Genomic DNA, 18,106 nt, shown 5'->3' with positions numbered 1-18,106 from the left:
GTCACTCTCTCAGTGCTCTCTTCCCTTGTTTGTGAAAGCAGGGCCGAGTGACACCTAAAACCCTCTGAGAGTTTCAGGTTTGATGGCCTTTTGTCACCCTGGGCCAGTACCATATAGGACACAATGGCTGGGGCACCGTCCCAGAGGCTTATTGTGGCTGGACGGAGGGAAAACTAAACAGGTGCCATATTTTGCTGTGTATAATACGCTCCTGTGTATAATGTGCACCTGTGTTTTTGGCGCAAACTTTCAGGGAAAAAATTTTTTGTTTTAATTTTTTAATTCAAATTTTTGTTTGTTTATATTTAGGTACTTATTTTTTGTATTATAAAGGAATTTTAGCATTTATTATTACATTTTTAACTCATAAATAAAATAATTGAAAACATTTATATAGATGCAGAATTAGTACTACCCATCTATAATGCACTCTTACTTTTCCCTCACAAATATGGGCCAAAAAGTGCGCATTATACATGGCAAAATATGGTGAATGGCTAGGAAGATGTGTCTCCAGGGAGGACCCTGAAGTCCTTTATTTTTGTCCTGGCTTCTGAGGAACTGCTCCCCAAATAGAAGGGCTTAGCCTAGTCTCTCGAGCTTTTTTGGAGGCTGTTTCTCCCAGGAGGGCTCAAACTATTTTCAGAATGCAAGCGGTATTTTCCAGTTTGGGGGAAGGTAAGTCCAATTCCATTGAAATAGAAACCCATCCCCTCCCTACTCACCTTTCCCCCTCCAGCCATTTCTAAAAGTAAAGAAAGCATGGTTTTCCATTTTAAATTATTTTATATTAAAAAAACAACAACAATAACTTTAAAGATTGTCACACACAGTATTAACACCTGGATAAGATTTTGTTCATGTTCATGATGACGTCAGAACTACTGTTAAAGTGCAAGTTTTACGTTTTGTTTTTCCTTTGTGCAATTTCACACACACACACACACACACATGTAAACAAGTCACAGTGGTTATGATTTGACCCACACCCCCTTAGTTTTAGGAGGGCAGAGGCTTTTGCCAGCTGTCACGGCAACTCAGAGTCACAAACAAGATAATGCCCTATTTGTCTTAAGCGTCCAGTGGGCAGGATGGGTTTCCCAGAGCCTAACAGTGGCTGATCGACTTCCACACCACCCCCTTCTTAGGGCTTCATGGGAAACAAGACAAATCCACGTCTGCTGGCCCCGTGCCCCTCCACTCCAAGTCACGGGGGAGGCTGGCCCCAGTGGGCAGTCAGAGGGGGGCAGTCCCGGCGTCAGCCAGTTCTCTTTCCTTCCAGAGCAGTTGACTTGTCCCTTCTCCGTTCGTTTTCACCTCCCCAGTTGGTGAGGCCCAGGTGGCGGGGAGGGAAGACGCCAGTCCGCGCGCTGAAGCGGCCTGGGGCGCAAGCACAGGGCGGGCCCGGACTTCAGCTTTGACTTAAACAAAAAGGTCCTCCTTCGGTTCTGTCGCAGGCGTAGGGTGTGGGGGAGGCTCCTAGCTGATGACGCAGCGCTCCTTGTCCTTGGCCTGGCTGCCGCCGCTGGCCTTCTCGCGGATGTACATGAGGTCGCTGTGCACGCTGGGTCTGCGCGCGAAGGGGGCCACGATGCCGAAGGCGTCCCCGGGGTCGCCGCCGCCGCTGCCGGCTCGCAGCAGCTTCTTGCTCCGCAGCGCCTTCTTGTGCAGCACGTCGCAGTACTGCACGGACACCTTGCGGTGCAGGTCCGGGCTCATCTCGCTCGGCAGCTTGGCCATGGCGAACAGGGCCCGGAACATCTGGTCCAGGCTGCTGTTCCTCTTGGCCGAGATCTCGAAGTAGGCGCAGCGCTGGGGGTCGTCGCCCACCAGCTGCTGGATCTCACGGTGCTCCACCTCGCGGTAGAAGTCCCGGTCACCCTTGTTGCCGCAGATGACCAGGGGCACGTCCACGTTCTCCTTGGTTTTGTTCTTGAGGCAAGACTTGGTGTCGAGGATCTGCTGCTTCAGCCTCTGCACCTCCTCGAAGGAGTCGCGGTTGTCCAGGCTGAACACCAGGATGAAGACGTCTCCTAGGGGGACAAAGCAAAAGAGAAGGTGAGGGCGGCCGCCAGGGGGGAAACTTAAGTCGGTCATGACTGTGGGGCCGCCTGGGCGCCCGTCGCCGCGGCACCAGCAGCCAAGCGCAGGGCGCAGGGCGCAGGGCGCAGGGCGCAGGGCGCAGGGCGCAGGGCGCAGGGCGCAGGGCGCAGGGCGCAGGGCGCAGGGCGCAGGGCGCAGGGCGCAGGGCGCAGGGCGCTCCCGGCGCAAACTTGGGGCGCGGCGGCGGGACCCGCGGTCCGGCCCGCGCCTCCGGGCCGCACCCTCGCCGGCGCCCTGGGACCAGGAGTCTCCGACCCTCCCCGCGGCGCGGTGCCTTCCCCGCCCGCTGCCCGGCGCGGCCCGGCCCGGCGCGGCCCCCAGCTCACCAGTGAGGATGGAGAGGCGCCGCATGGCGGGGAACGGGTGGTTTCCGGACGTGTCGAGGATGTCGAGCTGGTAAACCTCGCCGCGGATGGAGTAGAACTTGCGGTGGAAGTCCTCGATGGTGGGCGTGTAGGCGTCCTCAAAGCGGCCGCTGAGGAAGCGCGACACGATGGCCGACTTGCCCACCTTGGACGAGCCGAGGACGACCATGCGGTAGCAGTTCTTGGCGGGTATACTCAGCTCCGAGTCGCTCGGGCACATCTTCTTGATCATCGCGGCGAGTTTCATCGGGCGGCGGGCCGCGGGGGCAGGCGCGGGGCCTGGAGAAGCGCAGAGGGGCGCCGGGAGACGCAGGGCTGGCGGGGCTGCTGGGCTCGGGCTGGGGCTCGGGCTGCGGCTGGGCTCGGGCTCGGCTGCGGCGAGGTCTCAGGCTGCAGGACAAAGTCGCTCGCTCTGGCTCTCCGCACCCAGCAGACGCCGTTATATGCAGCCCGTGTGGCTGCCCCGCCCCGCGCCCTCCCAGCCTCGGTGCGTCACGCCCCGCGGGCCCCGCCGCTCCCTCCCGCGACCTCGGCGAACCGCTGCCGGCTGGCGTGAAAGGAAGCTCAGTTCAGGGTGCGGCTGGGGCTAGGGGCGCGCGGACACCACGCTTTTCCACTGCATCGGGGTCAGCGGCAGCGAGGGCGTCCGGGCTGTAGTCCATGCTGTGCCTCTGGCCCCCCGTGACTTCAGGCAAGGACCCCACCGCAACGCACACGCACATACACTCTCTTTCTTTGGGCCTCAGTTTTCCCTGAGAATAACAATAGTAATCCGTAACCGCAGCGTCATAGCAGGTGCTTGCCAGGTGCTAGGCACCGTGCCAGGGCTTTGGGTACCATATCTCTTTCCGTCCTGAAAACAACCCCCAGCGCCAGTCGCCTTCCCGTCCCAGGTCGGTGCTTGTTTCTGGGTGGCTGTGTGAGCGCCAAGGTTGGCGCCGCGCGCTCCGGCCGCCAGAGGGCGCCACGCTCAGGGCTGGAGTAGACGGAGCAGCAAGTTTGGGGTTTGGGGAGGTGCGGGGCGCGCTCAGCAGGAGCCATCCCCCACCCCGCTCTCTACTGCAGACCTCAGCTTCTCCTTTCTTCCGACCAGAGGTGCTCTGAGGCCGGGCAGGAGTTTTCAGCTAGGGGCTGACCCCATCCTTTTTCTGCTGAGACCCCAAGGACCAGAAACTTGCCCTTCTTGGTCAGGCCTAAAGCCAATGTCCCCTCCTCCTTCCTCCATAGTATTCTGTGCCTTTAGAGTCCCTTGGGCCAACATTCCCATTTTATACTTAGGGAGCTGGGTCTCTAAACCACAAGAGTGCGCCAGGGAAGGCCCCCGGCTCACAGCACAGTCTCTTCTTTCTCTGGGTCTCAAGTTCCTCTTCTGGAAAATGGTGGTTCTGGTTCTGTAATTACCGATGAGAAAGTGCAAACAGTTTAGAAGGCAAGACCTGGTAATAACAACAACAATAATAAGTGACCCATGAGGCTGCAGGACTGGGGGGGGGGGTCAGGAGCAAAGGGGAGGGCAACAGGTTGATCAGTAACCAGGAGAAGTCTGATGCTACTGAAAGGACCTGAAATGCACCGTCTGGAGCTAGTTTGCTCCAACCTGGAGCTCATGAAAAAGCCATCGGCCCCGGTGGCGACAGGTGAGGTTGAACTGTGTTTTGCTTTGGCCGTGTCTACTTTGAGAGAAATCCAGGGAGGGAGCCGTTAGTTGGTGCTACCCTCCCCCATCCACGTGGGTCAGTGTGCCCTGGGCAGTGCCGGGGGTGCCAGCCCGCACCCCTCAGCTGATTGCACAGGGCCTGTGGAATCTCAGCTGCCTGGGCAGGTCCTCTCAAAGGTCATCATCCAGCATTTCTATGAGCAGGATTCCAGCAAAATCTCACACCCTGTGCAGGGGGATGCCGGGAGAGGGTTTATTCTGTGCCGGGTGCTGTTCTAAGTTCTGACTCATGGCAACCTTCGGGGGTGGGACTATTACTCTCAGTTACAGATGGAGAAGCTGAGGCAGAATCAGGAGACTTGCCCGGGGTCCACAGCTGGCAACTGCAGGTCTGGGGCTTGAACCCTGGGCCTCTTAACTACCTGCCCTCCCCCTCCCCTGCCCCTTGCTGTGGGCATTGTGCCTCCTTTCTGGGGGCACATCTCCTCAGAGCTCCCTGCCCTCTGCCCCGTCCCCAGGCCTCACTCTACTGTTGATGAGGTATTTCAAAGGCACACAGCACATGGTGAACACCCAAGGGCCACCATGCGTAGCCGAGAAATGTCGATGGTTCCAGCCTGGCCCCTTGGCCTGCTCCCCGAAGGGCCAGGTGCCTCATGACTGACACCCCTCGCCAGCTCAGTCCTTTAGAGCCCGATGCTTTGGGTACCTGAGCTTGTCCTCACCTCAGGACCTCTGCACTGCCTGGGTCATTCCCACTGCCTGGGGCACTCTGCCTCCAATTGCTCCTTCTGGAAGCCCTTGTGTCACGGTCCAGGAAGCAACTCCTACATAAATTCTTGCCAACATTTATGTAGGAATTGTCCAAAATGCCAGCTGGCCTGGGGGTCCCCACCCCCACCACTTTTGCCCTTCTTGAGGCTACCCTCCTGTGCCCTTCCCATCTGAGGTGAGTTGCGCCCTGCGCAAACACACAGCTGCTGTGGAAGGTGGAGTGCCCTCACTGCAGACGGGGCCAGCTAATGGTGTCAGTCACGGCACAGGCCCGCATCACCCCAGACGACAGGCCCTTCCTCTGCCTCCCATGAAGGCTGGGCAGCCGGGGTCTGAAACAGGGTGTCTTGTGGCTCCTTCCTGATGGCCTGTGCCAGGGGCCAGAGTAAAGGTGGCTCCCACACAGCCATTACCTCCACGACCTCAGTCCTGGGAGAGCCACTTTGATAAGCAGAGGCTAGAGGGTAGCAGGGTCAAGGATTTGAACCCAGTTCTCTCTCCCCAGGGAGACTCAGTGGGTTGGGACCCAGCCGGGGTTCTCAACTACTAGGGATTCCTCTATCCTTGTGGGCACGTCACCCCACCCCACAGATGCTGGCTTATACGACTTGATCTCCCAAGTCAGCCAGGTTCATTAAGCCCTGATGGAGACCCAAAAGCCTGTGCGCCTGCCCACCTGCGTGTAAGGCCAGGGCCTTGCTCCCGCAGGAAGCAGGCAGAGGCGACGCTTATCAGCTTGGGCTACCTTGTTTCCACCTCCATTTTTTTAAAAAAAGTTGTATGTCTTTATTACAAAAGTAATACATGTTCTTGTTTTTAAAACATCCAAACTGTTGCAGAAAGGAACAGAGTGAAAGGAACTGAAAGCAGAAGAGCCTCCCTGCCCTACCCCACGGGAGTGAGGCTAACTCTGGGGAGGCACCCACCCCACGCATATGACCCCCTCACAGCTGCCCCCCACCCAGCATCCTTTCTGTCCTCCTGGGGTGGCCTTCCTGCCTATACCAGGCCCTGCCCCAGGCTGACCGAGTCCAAGTGGAAGTATTTCCAACAGGCGAGCCCCACTATTAGGCAAGCAGACAAGCTGCCATCCCACATAACTGTCACCCGCCTGGACACTCCAGGTCCCACTTGGTGGGGGGAGAGGGACATGTGTGCCCCCAGCTTCCCAATCGTCGCACATGCCAGCCATAGCATTATTTGTGTGTTGTGCAGATTTATAATGGTTACAAATGATTTTGTTTTGTGTGTGTTTGGCAACAAACAGCATTTATGAGGCTGGACCTGCCTGTAAATATTATTTACTTGCATTGCAGTCATTTTCCTGCTAAGAGGTGCTTGTGGAGCAGTGAGCCCCCGTTCCTAGGGGTTTGCAGAAGCAGGACTGAAGCAGGATTAGGATCAGACTGGATGCCTCCCTGGCCCCTCAAGCCCTGAGACAGAAACCAGAGTCTTGAGGAGTTCCTTGGGTGACAAGGGGCCCCAGCCAGCACTTCTTGAGCACCTGCTGTATATACACAAGCAGGCATGACTATGGTGGCATTTTACAGACGAGGAGACCAAGGCCCTGAGAGCTGTGTGCACTGGTGGAGCCTGGGTTCACCCAGTCTCCCACCTTGAATGGGGGTAAAAGCCGATCCTGTGTCCTTGGAGGGCCAGGGGCCCATGGCCAGGAGGGAGGCTGGCCTTGTGCACAGGGTTCTGCAGTGAGGCCCCAAACGGTCACATGCCTGCTCCTTGTGGCGACATGAGGTCCACTGGGAGGGACTCGGAGAAATGTCAGCGGGAACTGGACATGCCAAGTGTAGCCCAAGGAGTCGGGGAGGGACTGGATGCTGGGCCCAGGTCCTGCCCCATCCAGGAAGCCCTCCCTGATAACTGCGGGAGTCCCCATGTCTCTCCCTGGGCTCGGGGTGGGACAGACCTGGGTTCTGGTTCACATGTTGCCACTCACCCATGTGTCCCCTGGGACAAGTCCCCCAGCCTCTCTGAACCCATCTTCTGCTACCAAACAGGGGTGACCCCACCTTGTATGGCCAAGAGACACAGCCAGTGCAGGGTGGGCCACAGAGTAGGTGCACCCCACGTGTCCGAGGTCCAGCCCCGCCCACCGCAGCCTCGAGCGTTGCTAGCAGATTTGGAGACGTCAGCCCTTTGCTCTCTGCATGGTGCCTTCCCATGGCCCGCCGCGCCAGGCTCCATGGGCAAGTGCATTTCCATCCAGATACAGGTCCCTCATAGGCCCAAGAGGGCTGCATCGCTGGGCGGGGTCAGGCAGTGGGGGGCACATTTGAACTTTCCTGATAACCCTCAGGTCACCCCACAAAGGAGACCTGTCTCCAAGGCCAGCTCATCTGGGCTGGACCTGGTGGCCTAGGGTTCAGAGAATATGAGTGTCACGGTCCAGCTTTCTGCAAATGCATTAGTGCCCCAGGGGAAACTAAACCTGCCCCCTTGGCCTGGTCCCCGAAGGGCCAGGTGCCTCATGGCTGACACCCCTCGCCAGCTCAGTCCTTTAGAGCCCGATGCTTTGGGTACCTGAGCTTGTCCTCACCTCAGGACCTTTGCACTGCCTGGGTCATTCCCACTGCCTGGGGCACTCTGCCTCCAATTGCTCCTTCTGGTCATTTGGGTCTCAGCTCAAGTGTCACCTCCTCAGAAAGGCCTCCCCTGACCACCACAGCTAACATGGGCTCCCACCCCCATGAGGTACTTTCATGTCACTTTTTAAATGTTCTGCATAATGTGTTTTACTCTCTGATCATTTTTCCTGGACAGCAGCTCACCGGGGCTGGGAGCCCCTTGGCATGTAGGGGTGTCAGGTCGCTGGGCAGCATAATGACACCTCTACCCCAAGGCTAAGCTGGATCCCCAAAGGAAAGGGGCAGAAGACGGGGGTACTGGGGCAGGGGTGAGGCGGGCAGCACAGGAAGCCCAAGTGCCTGGGCATGTCCCTTCCCTGCCAAGCATGGACAGTGGTGCTACTTCGGGGCTGTGAGGCTTCAGTGAGGGGGAGGCTACACCGGCCTGGCCTGGAGCCCTTGGAGCAACGGCCCCTCTGGGAGACCCAAACCCACTCCTTGCCCACCTGGATGGACAGAGACCCGGAAGGCAAACTGGGGTGAGGGGTTTTATTGGTGAGTCAGAACTTGGTGGGGGCAGCAGTGCCACAAGGCAGCACGTCCAGGCCCCCAAGGCGGCGATTTCCAAGGCACTGGAGCGGCCTGCACTGGTTGGGTACCGAGCCACAGCCAAGCACCGTCCCCTCACAGGCTTGGCACTCGGGCAGGCAGGCCAGGGGGCCCTCAGAAAAGCCTGGTCAGCTTCTCTTTCGGAGCTGGGAGGATTTCTGTCGGTAGATTTCAGCAGTGAAGGGTCTGCAGGGGCAAGAGGAAAGAGAGACTCCAGTCAGCTGGTCTTGCGGGCGATGCCGCCACCCCAACTCTGCCTCCCCAGAGCATGGACAGAGTGATGGCGTCCATGTGGGACCAAGAGGGCCCCAGGCTTCCCTGTCACCGCCTGTCAGGGCCCTCAGTCCCCGCTTTACCCACTCTGCGTTTCCTGTCTGCCACTCTGGCGGTGACCTAGTGCAGCCCGAGCTGCCCTGGTCCTGGGAATGGCCCAGAAGGCAGAGGCAGGGCCGGCTCAGCGGTCACACTGACGTCAGACAATGGCCCTGACACACAACAGTGCCTACTCACTCCTCATACAGGACGGCAACCACGTAGACAAGGGCCACAACCGCAGTCAGCCCCAGGCCGGCAGGGCTGGCGTGCCTGCGGGGAAGACACAGTGCATCGGTCAGTGGGCAAGCCCGGCGCTGGGCTCCCTCCCTGCGTGCTGGGTCCTGCAGCCGAATGAGCCGAGCCAGGGGAACCCCTTCTCGAGCCGGGCTTTCTGTCTCGGAGGAGGACTCCCACCCTCAGGTCCCGACCCACGGCCCACCGTGCTGCCTGCCCAGGCCAGCGTGGGCCCTCAGGGCAGGGTCTGTGCTCCCTTCTCTTGTGCCTCCAGCCCCAGCTGGAAGCTCAGGACGCCACAGGACTGAATCAGGGAAGGAAGGAATGTCTGGCGTCTCAGAATCGCCCGACGGGCCCAGCGCCCTTCTCTGAACAGGAGGATGTTTCCAGGGGGCAGAAAATTCTCCCCTGCCCACCAGTGACCGTGTCCTGTCTTCTGGAAATGGGTCCAGGGCCCCGCAGCCAGGTGGAGTGTCCAGTGGGCCCTTCACGGGCTCTGTGCTGGTGACCGCCTCACTGAGGAGGAGCCTGGCCGCACCTGCTGTCGAGCTGTCCCCCCTGTTTTCTATAGTTACCTCAGAGCCCAGGGACTCTGCAAGGTTAGGCTGCTGCGTTCAGACAGCAGCGGAGAGAAGCAGGGCAGCCGCTTTCTGGGGCACAGCAGCCGAGCAGCCACGGGGCACGTGAGCCCCAGGTGGGCTCTGCGTCCCCCAGCCCTGCCTGCTTCCCAGGAGCCCCAGATGCAGGACATTCTACAGGGACCCTCTGGCCTGCCCCCCATACTTCACCTCGTCTGTCCTTCTGTCCGGAAGCCCCTGGAAGGCCGAGTGTGCTTGATGGTGCACCCCCACGCCTGTTCTGTGGGCTCCAAGGCTAAAGAGCCTTCTGGGGCTGAAGTCTGCCCCCCTGGAGCTTTGCTCACCAACCCTAGTGTGGTTTTCTACAGCAAGCAGAGGCTCCCATCCCACAAGCCATGCACCCCAGGAGCCGGGGAGGAAATGGGCAGTAGGCTGGACTCACCTGGGTGAACTGGCCGCCAGTTGGCTCAGGTAGAGCCCAGGGGCCGGGCTCTGTGGCCGCAGTGTCTCTAAGACTGATGACCCTCTGCCTGGAAAGCCAAGTTCACCAGGAGCCGTGGAAGCCAGGAATGGACGTGGCTTCTACAGCTGACCTCAGCCAGCCCCCGGGGTCAGGCCCCGACACCGTGCCCCAGAACATGAACCAAACAAGCACCCCTTTTCCGTTACATCTACATGAAACTTTCCCACTTTCAAAATGCTAGCGTGCCCTTGATCTTGGCATCCTAACAACCCTGTGTGGAGAGCATCATCCGACTGTTCAGATGAGGAAACTGAGGTCCAGAAAACCCGCACTAGGCCCTGAGCCTGGGGTGGTGGCGGGTTGGCCGTACGCACCAGGTCGTGCGCCTTGGGGACATTCTCACTTGGGCAGAAGGTCTCGGGGCCGCCAGGAATCCTGTGCCCTGGGCATGCCAGAGCTCACACACTCCTGGTGGCTCAGGCACCGGGAAGCCCTAGCCACAGGGCCCAGGGAGGGAGACAGATGGGCTGCAGAAGGCCTGGGAGTGGCTCTGCTGGGCCAGCGTCTCGAAGCACCAAGTCATGGCTCATCTCTAACGAGCTCTCAGACAGAGGACAGACGGAAGTCTCCATTTCCCAGCACAGCAGAGGTCCTCCTGAGGGGGCCTGCTGGTGCCCAGGCTTCCTTAGAGGCCCTCACATGTTCTTTAGAGCCTTGGCCTGACAGCCCTGGGGGCGCGGGTGGGGGTGGGAGGGTGACTTCTCACTCCAGGGCTCCAGGCACTGGCTGGGGCACAGAGGGGACCTGCAGGTGGGCTCTGCCATTGGAGGGCCCTGTCTGAGCACAGATGAGGCATCCATGGGGGAGCAGTCAGGGAGGGCTTCCTGGAGAAGCAGACACCTCAAGTTGGGTTTGGAAGGAAAGACTGGGGGTAGAAGTGGGAGGGAATAGCGTGTGTGCTGGCAGAGAGGAGGGAGGGGGCCCAGCATGGGGGGACCTGTTGGTCCCGGGTGGGAGATGCTCTGTGGAGGGGGTGATGGGCGAATGTGGGAGTGCAGGAGCCCACTGCCCAAGTCCACGTGAGAGGGGCCAGGCTGGAAGGGGGCTGTCTGGTCTAGAGGTGGGGCTGCAACATGGAAGCTGCCCTCTAGCTACTCGCCACCAGAGCCAGTGCTGTCAGATCCAAGGGTGGGGTAGGAAGCAACATCTAGCTCCTGACATTCCACCATTTGAGATTCATTCCTTTGTGTCCTATAAGCTTTCTGGTCTCCAGAGCACCTGTAACATTCTAGGCAAGTGGTCTTCGAGGGTTAAATAAAGGCAGAACACTTCCCATAAAAGAAACTTTCTATGGAAGGAGCCCTACTACAGAAAACGGACAAACAGGGACTGCTCTGGAGGGGTGTGTGGTTTGAGGCCCAGAGCGGGCAGCGCTCCGTAGGCCAGTCTGGGATGAGGCTGGTGCCCAGAGCTGGCTGAGACAGACAGTAGTCCATCCTGGGGCCCGCCTCCTTCTGTGGGGTGAGGAGCTGTGCCACCAGGGCACATGCCCCAACCAGCTCCCTTGACAGGGCCAGACGCTGCTGGTCTGGGCCCCTGCTGCCCCTCACGTGTCCCTCGCACGGGTCAGCAGCCCATGGGCCGAGATCAGACTGGGCATTTCTAAGTGGTTAAAAAGAAAGAATAAAAAGACACCTGAAAATTATATTAATGTGAAATTCAAATGTCAGTGTCCGTAAGAACACCCGGCCACACCGGTCAGTCTTATGACTGCCTTCTCGCCGCAGGGGGGGACCCTGCCTGTGGCCCTGCATCCTCACGCTGACCCTCTGAGGAAAAGTTTGCCAACCTCTGTTCTAGATGTTGTTTGTGTCCATAGATCCCAAGGAACGAAAATCAGACCAATGCCCTCGGGCTCCACGAGTGACCCAAAGGCTGACGTCCTCCTGCTGGAAGCAGCCAGCAGGGGCGATGGGCGGGCAGGACCGCTACTCACATGATGGCCCAGCCCAGGTAGTTGGCCGTGCTGCCCCAGTACATAGGGTTGTCCAGGATATTGAACGGGAATGTGGTCACTCTTGCCTCCTTGAGGATCCCGAAGTAGTCACCTACAGACAAAGTGGGGCAGGACCCAGGGTCACCCCCTGGCCACACCATTACTGAGAGGCCTTGGGGTCTGCCCTGCAGGAGGCACCAGGCTAGTGGGGAGCAGATTTAACAGCACACCAAGTCAGGGGCACCCTGGGGCAGGCCCACTTAGGCCACAGGCACGCAGGCACCTCAGAGAGCAGCGGTTCCCAGCGGCTGAGGGGCGAGGGGGCCCAGGGCTGCTCAGTAATGGGCGCTGCCCTGGCATCCCAGGCCTCCTCCCAGAAATCCCTTCAACCTTCAACCGAGGCAGAAGTAGGACAGCCACAAGCAGGAGGAGCCAGCGGAGCTGCGTCACCTGTTGTCTAGGGACAAAGGGTGTGAGAGCCCGGGGAGGGCTGCGGGAGGCAGCAAATGGGGCGGGGGCCAGGCAGCAGTGGCACAGAAACCCACTTTGGGGCTGACTCACGGCGCCGAAGTGGTCAGAATGCCCTACATCCAGAGCCTGGCGGGCACTCAGCGTTTCTAGGCCATCTCTTCCGGGGTGGCTGCTGCTCTCAGGGGCCTTCCCACTCGCTTCCTACCCTGACTCACCCCTCCAGGGGCGTCTCCCCATGCAGCCCTGACCACGAGCTGCCCCCATGCTGCCCAGGGTGTGGGAGCTCCACCAGCCCTTTTCTGGCTGTGCACCCACACGCTGGAGGGCTATTGCCACCTGGCCTGCAGAGGCCAGCACAAGGCCCTCCTCCCTCCTATGGCCTCACCCCTGCCCCTGCCAGGCCCACACCATGACACCCCTTCTCCCTGGCCCCCAGGGTCTCGGCCCCACCAACCCAATCTCCTCATTGCTGGGAGAGGATATTTCCAACGCTGCCCATTGCCCCCACCTCGCTGGGAGTGGAGCTCAGCGCCCTGCATGGCCTTTGGGGACCCATGTGACATGGCCCTGCCCAACCTGCAGCCCTGGCCCCACTGCCTCCCTGCGCACCAGCCAACCTGCCTGCCTCCCTCCAGCGTGCCACCCACCACTCTGCCCTTGAGCTCTCTGTTTGCTCGCAGGCCTGTCCTCCTTCCCACCCGCCACACCCGCCAGGCCCAGGTACTCCTGACTCCTCCCCAGGATCCCACCTGCACATTCATCTTCTAGCCCAGAGCTCCCGACAGCTCCTGCCCAAGCACGAGGCGCTGCACAGACACCGCAGCCGCGGCCCAGGCCTTGCCACGGGCAGCAGGGCTGCTACTCCTCAGAGGATGGCAGCTCCTCCTCTGCCTGGAAACACAGCCCCTGAGAGCTATGGGCCTCTGCTGCGGCCTGTAGTGCCCAGGCCCCAAGCACCACAACAGCAACTGGGAACACACAGACCCAGGCAAGCCAGGGGCGCCGCGTGCCACCCAGGCACTGGAGGAAATTGAGGCCGAGTCCCCGAAGCTGGCCAGGGGCTGAGAAGGGGAGGGACCCGAGAGCCCGGACCCAGCCCACCAGAGAGCCAGGCACCACCACATGCTGCCGGCTTGTGGCCCAAACACAGCACACTGATACCCTGCCTGGGCTGGCAGCCGAGCTGCTGGATGAGATATGAGAGTCCCGCTTCCTGAGCTAACCATGCACAAGCTGAGGCCTGGAGGAGGGAAGGTGGCCTCAGACTCACGCAGACGTCACGGGCAGCAGGGCAGTCAGCAGCCCCTGCTTCTCCCCTGGACCTCGAGTGGGTTGTCTCGAGGCCCCCAGCCCTCGGGGTCTTACCTAGGAAGGTTCCAGTGAAGCCCAGAGCGAAGAAGCTGGAGAGCACCAGCACGCCGCCGAGCAGCAGCAGCGCGAGGCCCGCCAGGTAGGCCGTGGGGTTGTCCAGGCTGTGCATCCTGGGCTGGCTCAGCATGGCCTGTGTGAAGCTGCAGGCGGGGGGAGGGGGGGGTAATGAGGTCCTGCTGTGAACAGGGGGTGCCCCCTTCCCGCCCTGTCTCCCAAGTGTCCCCCAGAGTAGCCAGTCATGTTGGGGACAGGCAGGTGACGAAGTGGCCGTAGGTGGGGTGTGGCGCACCTCGAGAGCACTGTCCTGCCCGAGGGGGGCCACTCAGCAGCATCAGCCCCAATTAACACAAGGGAAGTGACCGGAATGGGGGGACCAGGCCTGCCAGATTTGGGGGTTGTTCAAGAGAAGTCAGATATCCTGACTTGTATATGAAATATCCTAATTTTTAAAAACAGTCAATTAATGAAAACTATTTTGGCCTTGGTGCATGTCAACAGGCCAGATCCAGCCCAGAGCCCAGCGGGTTACAGACTCCAATCCTGTCCGATTAGCCGCTGGTATTGTGGAGACAAGTAAGGCTCAGAAAAGTAGGGATGCATGCCTCAGGCTGTGCGGGAGGGCGCCAGTGCCCATAGCCCCTCACCTGGCGTGTGCCACACATGGTCACGGCACACCCTCCCTGAGGGACTCAGTGCCATGAAGCCTGGGGCATGCCCTGCCCCTTCTCGGCCTCTTCAGCCCCTGCACAGAACTGGCCGCATCCCGGCGGCACCTCAGAGATCCTGTATGTCTTCCTTCCACACCTGGAAGGCCCCCAGCGGCTCTCTTTGGGGCCAAGCCATGGAAGACCTTGTTAAAAAGCAAGTGGGTTGACCAAAATGGGGGCTGTGCTGGTGTGCTTGCGATTCAGTTCTCCAATTGGCTGGAAGGCCTGGCACAGCTCGGGCAAAGCGACTGGGCTCATGGGAACGCCAGGACCAAGCTGAGGGTCTGCCTCCTTAGGGAGCAGGCACTGATGGGAGGGGCTCCAAGGGAAGCAGGCGTGTGGGAGCAAGCGCGTGCAAGCACCACACACATGCACTTCCCTTTCCCCTGGACCGCACACTCAGAAGAGACAAGATCTCCTGCCTCACGTGGCACAACTCACGACTCACACTCACTCTTTCACACACCTAGCAGGGCAGCTCACTGTCCACCCAGCCACCCACCCAGCCATTAGTCTACTGTCTATCCACCTATCCATCCATCCATCCATCCATCCATCCATCCATCCATCCATCCATCCATGCAACCGTCATAAAGTACCTCTGTTTACCAGGCTCTTTTAAGTAGAACAAACTCACCATCTTCATTCATTCATTCACCGGTAATTGCACACTGTGGTAAAACCATCCTTGTGTTACACTAAAACCACCACCCGTGTACTCTTTCCTCCACCTGCTTTCGGCTCTTAGTAACAGAGGGTGCTTCTCCTTCTCCCTGGCACCTGGCAATCCAGGCAGACGGGTTACAGTACATATTCATCCACTGGAGGGAAAGCAGCACCTCGTACCCTTCTCCTCCCCACCCCCCTTCGCCGCCCCCCAGAGCAGAGAAAGTTCTGTGAACAAACGAAGCCTGCATGGTGACCTGTCAGACAGAGGCGCAGGTGTGTCAGGGCACACCTGGCCACTGGTCATGCTACCCACACCCCCAGCTGCCCACCCACCACTGCCCTCCCTCAGCTCTCCTGCTGCCGGGGCCCAGGGTCACCCTGTACCTCCAAGTTGAGCTGCTGGGATTGGCTCAGGGTCATGCACACCCAGTGTTGTGCCAGGTTACCACGCCCATGCCCTGCCCCGCTGCCTTCACCTGACTTTCTGGTAAGCCAGCAGCCCTCCCCCTCGGGCAGCCCTGTGACAGGCACACCTTCACCCTGCAGACCCCGCAGCTAAAGCCAAGGAGCAGGCAGCTTTGGCCTCGGGCCTCAGCACCCTCCCACCTCTCCTGTCTGCACATGGTGGCGTGGGAGGCATGGAGGGGTGAGGGCCCCAGCAAGGCTGGCTGCCCTGCTCAGGGCGGGCTCACCTGCAGGCCCGGGTCCTGGCATTAAGGACCACACCGCAGAGAAAGAGAAAGGTGGGGTGGGGGTGACATTCAGGCCTCCATGCTCTCAAGGGCTGCGGTGATGCCCACTGCTCCTGCCTGGGCTCTGCCTGCCTGTTTAGCTCTGGCACCAGCTCCTCCGCCTGGGCTGGCTTCCGGCCCCCAAACAGGGCAATCAGGCTTGCTGAGCCCACAGTCCAGCACAGCCATCTGCCTCAAGTGCTCTGAGGGCACCCGTGGCCACCCGACAAAGGAGGGCTCCTGGCAGAAGAGCAGGACTGGGGTTCAGACAAGCCTGGCACCCTGGGCCTCAGTTTTCCCCTCTGTATGACATTGGCAGTCATCCCTCCCACGTCCCCAAGCAGAGCTGCTGCCAGGTGGCTGTACACATGCTGGTGAACGTGGGACGTGCTGGGCTCTGCCACGGGAGTGAGTTGAGGATGACATGGGGGATTGATGAAGAGCCGGGTGCCACAGCACAGGCACCCCAGACAGGGGTCGAGAGGCCACAGCGAGGCTTAAGCTGACATGTGATGGAAGAAATTCGCTATGAGAAGGGGGTGGGCAGGGAGAGAATTCCAGAAACAGAACAGCCAGGCCCAGCGGGGAAGCCTGCAGAGGCTGCCTCGGGGCCTGTGGCAGAGTTTGGAATGCATTCTACGTGGTGGGAGGGGCAGAGTGGGCAGACCCGTCAGGCTGTTGCAACAGTGGGGGAAACGCAGGCCCGAGAGAGCCCAGCCAGAGCCCGATTGGACTAGCTCTGGGGCCCACGCGGGGCCTCGGTTTCCTGGTCCCGCTGGGCTGGCTCCAACTCCTCTGCCCGAGTTCACTTGCACCATCCAAGCACAGGCAGGCTGCCTGGCCGAGGGCGCACGGCAGGGCCAGATGAAAGGAGCCTCTCCCTCTGACGCCTACGCCTGAAGCAGCCTCCCTGGGGGCTGGATCCACAGGAAGAGCCATCTGGCTGGAAGCAGACGGAGATTCCTGATGAAAAGCAGATCTAGGGCCAGTGATGGGGGACCAGAGGCCCTGAAGTGGCCGCGTGGCTGCCCCAGACGTGACCCCGGGCCTCGGTGCACCTGCTCCTCCATCCCGCACCAGTAAGAGGAGAGGGTCCCAGGGGAGCTCCCGGCGCACTCGCTCGCGGTTTCTCAGCAGAGCAGTCGGCCAGGCTCCCTTTGGGCATGCAGGCTGTGTACTCTGGGACCACGAGGAGTGGCAGGTGTGCAGGAATGGCGTGGCTGGCTCGTCAGGTGGCCTGTGGTGTTCTAGCTCCTCCATTAAGTCGGAAAGCACAGTCCATTCCACACAGAAAATTAACAGTGGGACGAGTGGCTGGCTCTGAAAGCCACATGCTCCGTAACAGAATGAAGTAATAAATAGAAGGCAATTTCCTTTGGAAATATTCTGCTCTGAGGGTGGGAGTGAGACACTCATTTGACTCGGTTCTATTTTTAAAACTTGGATTGAGCTTTCGGTCACCAATGTGACTTCAGGCTGTCTGTCCTTTGTTCCCCCGAAATCCTGGAACTTAGGTGGAGGCAGCGGGGGCGGGAGTCACTGGCCACGGTGTCCTGGCCACACACCAGGCACCCAGCTCAGCCTCCTGCTCCAGTCTCCTGCAGGACGCCCACTCTGGCTGCCAATGCATCCTTCCCGATCCCACCTCTAAACCAAGGCCCTTTCTGCAAAGCAACCCCCAACAGTCCCCACAGCCTGCAGAGTTAAGGCTGATCCCGCCCACGCCTCCCGTTCCCTCCATGTGGAAATCCTTCCCACCGCAGGGCCAGCAGAGCTGCGAGCCTCCCTGCCCCAGCACGCGCCCTGCGGAATGCCCGCCTCGAGGATGACCTGACCTGGGAACACCAGGCACTTCACAAGCACGATGGGGCAAGGTCAGGCCATTTCACAGATGTAGTTACGGTCCCCAGGCAGTTGACCCACGTTAATTGAAAAGGAGATTACCCTGGACGGGGTGGCTTTCCAAAAGGGTCTGGAGGTCAGAGAGAAGTTAGAGATTGTTTCCCCCTGCTGGCTTGGAACAAGCCAACCGCCATGCTGGGGGCAGGGGGCACATGTCAGGGATTGGCAGGCAGACTGTAGGGGTGGAGGACCTCGGTCCGACAGCCACAAAGAATTGAGTCCTGCCCACCCACACCTCGGGAGCCCACGGGAGGCCCCAGCTCGTTTTTTGGCCGTGTTCTCACTGTGCGTCCGACTGTCCCCGCCCCCACCTGCAGGACACTGTACCCAGTCTGGCCATTCATGGGCTCCTTCATGACCACACCCTGTGAGGAGCTCCAGCATGGCACTGGATGAAGCAATGCCGGGCACAGGAGCCACGGGGAGACACTACATGCTGACGTTCACGGATCCAGCCAGCCCGTGTGCAGGATGCACCTGCTCCCCAGCAACTGGTATGCAGAAGGGTGAAGCGGGTCTGCTCCCCGGACCCAGGCCATGGCCCCAGTCCTGCCGAATGCTGCCCCCAGCCCGAAGGCG

The 18,106-nt window shown here is 59.9% G+C and overlaps 2 protein-coding genes across 8 annotated transcripts in view; both read right to left on the bottom strand.

Moving 5' to 3' along the window:
• Nucleotides 1-766: 766 nt before the first annotated feature.
• Nucleotides 767-3,381, bottom strand: RASD1 (ras related dexamethasone induced 1). Of its 2 annotated transcripts, none has more exons than XM_019715722.3 (2): nt 2,430-3,363; nt 767-2,033 (listed from the first exon to the last, which is right to left on the bottom strand). In XM_019715722.3, the coding sequence occupies exons 1-2, from the start codon at nt 2,713-2,715 to the stop codon at nt 1,480-1,482; spliced, it is 840 nt and encodes a 279-aa protein (XP_019571281.2). In that variant the 5' UTR covers nt 2,716-3,363; the 3' UTR covers nt 767-1,479. The 2 variants fall into 2 exon arrangements, with proteins under 2 accessions (XP_019571281.2, XP_074176881.2); XM_074320780.2 differs by having other exon boundaries at nt 1,739-1,959; nt 2,430-3,381.
• Nucleotides 3,382-8,016: 4,635 nt separating this feature from the next.
• Nucleotides 8,017-18,106, bottom strand: part of PEMT (phosphatidylethanolamine N-methyltransferase) — an 80,139-nt gene continuing 70,049 nt past the window's right edge. For all 6 annotated transcript variants that reach the window (XM_074320783.2, XM_074320781.2, XM_074320784.2 and 3 more), the window contains 4 exons: nt 13,513-13,658; nt 11,677-11,788; nt 8,601-8,675; nt 8,017-8,276 (listed from right to left, as the gene is read on the bottom strand). In XM_074320783.2, coding sequence (XP_074176884.1) covers nt 8,219-8,276; nt 8,601-8,675; nt 11,677-11,788; nt 13,513-13,658 — 391 coding nt within the window. In that variant the 3' untranslated portion in view covers nt 8,017-8,218. The remainder of the gene's footprint in view (nt 8,277-8,600; nt 8,676-11,676; nt 11,789-13,512; nt 13,659-18,106) is intronic.

This window comes from Rhinolophus sinicus, chromosome 12 (assembly GCF_057876585.1).
Source record: "Rhinolophus sinicus isolate RSI-liver-muscle chromosome 12, RSI-T2T, whole genome shotgun sequence".
Lineage (NCBI taxonomy): Eukaryota > Metazoa > Chordata > Mammalia > Chiroptera > Rhinolophidae > Rhinolophus > Rhinolophus sinicus.
Note: the sequence above shows the minus strand (reverse complement) of the source record. Positions and strands in the feature narration are given on the sequence as shown.